The sequence below is a fragment of the Terrapene carolina genome, unplaced genomic scaffold (genome assembly GCF_002925995.2).
Source record: "Terrapene carolina triunguis isolate 2854851 unplaced genomic scaffold, T_m_triunguis-2.0 Scaffold48805, whole genome shotgun sequence".
Taxonomy (NCBI): domain Eukaryota; kingdom Metazoa; phylum Chordata; order Testudines; family Emydidae; genus Terrapene; species Terrapene triunguis.
In genome coordinates this window covers 1-1,676 of record NW_020713156.1, presented here as the reverse complement: position 1 = coordinate 1,676, position 1,676 = coordinate 1, and the positions used below count along the sequence as shown (strand labels likewise).

General features: G+C 58.5%; 1 protein-coding gene across 1 annotated transcript; it reads right to left on the bottom strand.

The window, feature by feature from the left end:
• Positions 1-11: 11 nt before the first annotated feature.
• LOC113405691 (zinc finger protein 436-like) lies at positions 12-1,603 on the bottom strand (the record flags this gene model as incomplete). The annotated part of the gene is made up of 3 exons (XM_026646922.1): positions 1,465-1,603; positions 1,241-1,312; positions 12-1,057 (listed from the first exon to the last, which is right to left on the bottom strand). Coding segments are annotated over exons 1-3 (1,257 nt in total), but the record flags the coding sequence as incomplete, so codon positions are not given.
• Between the last annotated feature and the right edge of the window lie 73 nt (positions 1,604-1,676).

Genomic DNA, 1,676 nt, shown 5'->3' with positions numbered 1-1,676 from the left:
CCCGTGTGGACTCTCCGGTGCGATTTGAGGTGGGAGCTCCGGCTGAAGCCCTTCCCGCAGTCGGGACACAGGTAGGGTCGCTCAGCCGTGTGGTTACTCCGGTGGACCAGCAGGTCCGTGCTCCGGCTAAACATCCTGCCGCAGTCGAGGCAGCGGTAGGGTCTCTCTGCTGTGACGTGCTCTAGCAGGGCCGTGCTGTCAGCTCCCTCCTGGTGAGACAGGTGTGAGCGCAGACGGACACTTTCCCTACCCTCAACACTTTGACGGGGTCTCTGCCCCGAGTGGCAGCGCTGGTGTTTGGGCAGGTTCCAGGTCTTGACGAAGCTCTTCCCCCAGTCGGCACAGACACAGGGCTTGACCCCAGCGTGGATCCCCCGGTGCCGCACCAGATGTGACTGCTGCATGAAGCCTTTCCTGCATTCGGGGCATTTGTAGGGTCTCTCTCCTGTATGGAGCCTCTGATGTGCCATGAGGGTCGACCTCCGATCAAAGCGTCTCCCGCAGTCGGGGCACTGGCAGGGTTTCTGCCCCGAGAGGATTCTCTGCTGGATGGCGCGGGCTGTGCTGGGGCTGGAGCTTTTCCCAGCCTTGTGCACCGTCTGATGTCTCAGAAGATGTGATCTCCAGCGGAAGCTTTTCCCACAGCGGAGACATCGATGGGCGGTCCTGCTCGGATGTTCTGGAGGCACCGAGCTCTGCTGGAAGCTTCCCCCACATCTGTGGCATGCGTCTTCTCGGGGGGTTCCAGGACAGAGCATCTCTCGTGAGCCCTGCCCACATTCAGCGCCTGCATTTCCTGTCCCTCTGTTCTGCTTCCCCTTAAGGTCCAGGAGCTTTTTGAGTTTCTTGAAAAATCCCTCTTCAGGAGCGGATTTACCCTCTCTCTCCCCGGGCAGGTTTCCCCGCTGCTCCTCTGACCTGCCCTGACTCTCGCTAGCTTCTCCCTGGCAAACCTTCCCCTGGGACCTTCCTGAGAACGTCCAGTGTGGTTCTGCCAACTCAGGACCTCCCTGCTGGGGATTCTCCTCCTCGTTCTCACTGGCCGTCCCATCACCTGCTGGGGGAAGGAGAGAACCCAGCATGAGTCACTCCCTGTGCTGGGTTTGTCACACAGGCAGAAGCTTTTGCCAATCTGAACAGTCAGTAGCTGAATCTTCCCCAAACTCCTCCCCACAGCTGGAAACTCACGAACTTCAGCATCGATACCACAGTACAGAGGATGGGAGAAGGAAGGGAATACCTGCTTGGTGCATCCACAGCTGTTCTCCTCGCTCCATGTGGGAGATCAGGTCAGGTTTAGGGATGGGGAATCCTGCCCCGGGGAAGAGAGAACAGGAGAGATCAGGGCTGGTTACAGATTCCCGGTTTCCTCATTACACAGAGGATGCTGGGAAGATCCCAGCTCTATGTTCGCCAGCGAGGACCTGCAACCCGAGTAGATGGGAAATGCCCATGGTGACTTACCCAGCCAGGTCACAGTCTCATAATTCTCCCGCATGACGTCCCTGTAGAGGGCTCTCTGAGCAGAGTCCAGCAGAGCCCACTCTTCCACGGTGAAATACACAGCCACCTCCTCGAAGGTCACTGCCTTTGCTGCAGCCATTCCCTTTTCCTGCCCTCTGGGAGAATGGAACAACCTGGAGCGAAACACGGATGTTCTTCTGCAGCCTGTCAGG